Below are 3,009 nucleotides of genomic sequence, written 5' to 3'. Positions count from 1 at the left end.
AGAGCATTGAAGATGGGTCGTGGCTGGGTCTTCCAGCAGGGCAATGACCCCAAACACACAGCCAGGGCAACTAAGGAGCGGCTCCGTAAGAAGCATTTCAAGGTCCTGGAGTGGCCAAGCCAGTCTGCAGACCTGAACCCAATAGAAAATCTATGGATGGAGCTGAAACTCCATGTTGCCCAGCGACAGCCCCAAAACCTGAAAGATCTGGAGAACACCTGTATGGAGGAGTGGGCCAAAATCCCTGCTGCAGTGTGTGCAAACCTGGTCAAGAACTACAGGAAACGTCTGACCTCTGTAATTGTAAACAAAGGTTTCTGTACCAAATATTAAGGTCTATTTTTCTATTGTATCAAATACTTATTTCATGCAATAAAATGGAAATTAATTATTTAAAAATCATACAATGTGATTTTCTGGATTTTTTTTTTAGATTCGGTCTCTCACAGTTGAGGTGTACCTACGATGAAAATTACAGATCTCTCCATTCTTTGTAAGTGGGAAAACTTGAAAAATCGGCAGTGTATCAAATACTTATTTGCCCCACTGTATGTATTTATTTTTTTCATAGTGTGATTTAATGCAACACCAGCTTTTAAGGTCACATCAGCTAAAGGTATCATTGTGCATCACACTGTCAAATAATGTGACATACTGCACTAATAAACATGTTTATTATTATTATTTTACCTCAGCAAAGGGGTGATCCAGTTATTATCTACAACAACAGCATCATAGATGTGACTCCATTCGCTCTGGATGTGTGTTGTGAGGTTGCTGATATTAAAGAAAAAACTCAGGAACTGAGACAGAAAACAAAGAATGAGTAAATGTACAGTACAATGCTGAAATATCAGTACTTTATACTCAGTTACTATTCAAGTTCACTGTAAATTACATTTTCATTCTGTTTTTCTAGATTAATATTATTTGACGGTCCATAATAATAAACATGTCCATAAAACAGTGCACATAAAGGATTTGTGTATAGTACATGTGTTTTGCTTACTTTGTGCATTTTTGAGATGTCTAGAGACTTGATAATTCTACTGAAATGCTCCAGGCCAAGATCATCAAGACAGAACATGGCGAGATAACAGACAACTGAGAAAACCAAACACAAGACAAAATTAGATCTGTTACCTTACTTAATGCCTAAGTCTAATTTAACTTCATAGCAAAAAGAAACCACACTCTAAAAAATGCTGGGTTAAATACAACCCAGTGCTGGGTAAAACAGGGACAAACCCAGCAATTGGGCTGTTTTGACCCAGCGGTTGGGTTACTACCCAGAAGGTTGCGTTAAACATTTAACCAAACCGCTGGGTCAAAACAACCCAATTGCTGGGTTTGTCCCTGTTTTACCCAGTGCTGGGTTGTATTTAACCCAGCATTTTTTAGAGTGCATAGTTGGGTTATAGTATATTTGAGGGGAAAAAATATTATTTGTAATACATTAACAAAATATATTTACCAATGAACAGGTTTCGATCCACTCTGAATAATTTTTTCCCATGGTGATTGTAAAAGATGTTGACCACAACATCCAAAAGCTTTTTGTGCATGATACATCCATACAACGTATCAATAATAAACTTCTGGTCAGAAGAGGAGAAATTCTAAAAGACAGAAGACATGAGATTATGATTAATATTTGTCTCTAGTGAAGAACAGTGTTGTGTAAGTTACTCTAAAAAAGTAATTCATTACTAGCTACTAATTACATCTTCATGTACTAATTACACTCTAAAAAATGCTGGGTCAAAACAACCCAATTGCTGGGTCTGTCGCTATTTTACCCAGCACTGGGTTGTATTTAACCCAGCATTTTTTTTAGAGTGTACTAACTATTACTGTTCTACGCTCTCTATTGCATTACTTAGTCAATCACTTTCTAATTCCCATATAAACCCCAACCAGTTCAACAATACAAGGATAGGCATGAAACTGCTCTCAAATAAATAATACAAATAAAATTGCATAAATTAATCTTAAACTGACGGTACATTAAAAACATAACATTCATTGATGTTAAATCCACTATTGTTCTATTGTCTATACAGTATTTAATGCAATTACATCAGAAGTAACTGCAATTAAATGACATAAAATTAAGAGTAATCCCTTACTTTACTTTTGCAAGGGAAAAGTAATTTTAAAGTAATTTTAGAAAGTTAAAAAAAATACAGCAATTAATAACTTAATAATGCATTGCGACCATTATGGACAGTGTGCATTATGGAGGAGAATAGGCCTGTGTTAGATAAGAATACCTTAAGATCCTTGGCAGTATCCTCTGCAAAACTGTCAATGCATTGTTTGTCCTCTTGAAACTCGTCCAGGAGCCTTGTGACCTCGTTGACAAGTTCTTTGTAGTTCATCCTCACTGGATTTCTCAGCCAAATTAAATATACTTTCGGATCAATAGATAGCGGTCCGATAATGCGGATATTTTTTTACTTAGCTTTTCTGATTCTGAGCATTCTAATAAAAATGAACAGTGTGTTAAAAAAAAAAGAGTTCTTGAATTTGGTCTTGAACAGGTTTTCATATAAGATACTGTCCTATGAAAAACATCCACCCGGCAGCAGCTACAGTGTTTTGTTGTTGCCTGGCAACAGCGAGGCGGTCCGACTTTTCCTGCGAGGAAACCTCAGTAGCCTATTACTGTTCTCTTTTGTCCAAAAATTAAACATTTAGTGAAAAAAATCTATATTAATGATAATAAAATCGATTTAGATAGCATTTCAGCAACGTGAAGCGCTTTACAAAAAAAAAAGGAAAGTTAAATAAATGTGTAGACGTGTAGAAAATAATAAAACGAATGATGTGAATGATGGAAGTATTATTTTTTCCCATTATGTGTTTATTTATGTAAACAAAAAGAATTTATAAAAACAAATATAGGCCGCAAAATCATTTAGAAATAAATAAAACGCGGAGTGTTTGGCAACCTCAGTGTACTCAGGCAAGCAGCGCGACTTCCGTAGTCACACTGAGCGAGCGCTA

At 35.6% G+C, this 3,009-nt stretch overlaps 1 protein-coding gene across 1 annotated transcript in view; it reads right to left on the bottom strand.

Annotated features, from left to right (window-relative positions):
• Nucleotides 1-2,381, bottom strand: part of cfap99 (cilia and flagella associated protein 99) — an 8,140-nt gene extending 5,759 nt beyond the window's left edge. Inside the window, exons 1-4 of the mRNA XM_016274369.1 lie at nt 2,274-2,381; nt 1,475-1,619; nt 1,010-1,104; nt 691-803 (exon numbers count right to left, since the gene is read on the bottom strand). Of these exons, the coding sequence (XP_016129855.1) occupies nt 691-803; nt 1,010-1,104; nt 1,475-1,619; nt 2,274-2,381 (461 nt within the window). The remainder of the gene's footprint in view (nt 1-690; nt 804-1,009; nt 1,105-1,474; nt 1,620-2,273) is intronic.
• Nucleotides 2,382-3,009: the final 628 nt, after the last annotated feature.

The sequence above is a fragment of the Sinocyclocheilus grahami genome, unplaced genomic scaffold, assembly GCF_001515645.1.
Source record: "Sinocyclocheilus grahami isolate Dianchi unplaced genomic scaffold, SAMN03320097.WGS_v1.1 scaffold86.1, whole genome shotgun sequence".
In the NCBI taxonomy this organism is placed as follows: domain Eukaryota; kingdom Metazoa; phylum Chordata; class Actinopteri; order Cypriniformes; family Cyprinidae; genus Sinocyclocheilus; species Sinocyclocheilus grahami.
The sequence above is the reverse complement of the archived record's forward strand: the minus strand, read 5'-3'. Positions and strand labels throughout refer to the sequence as shown.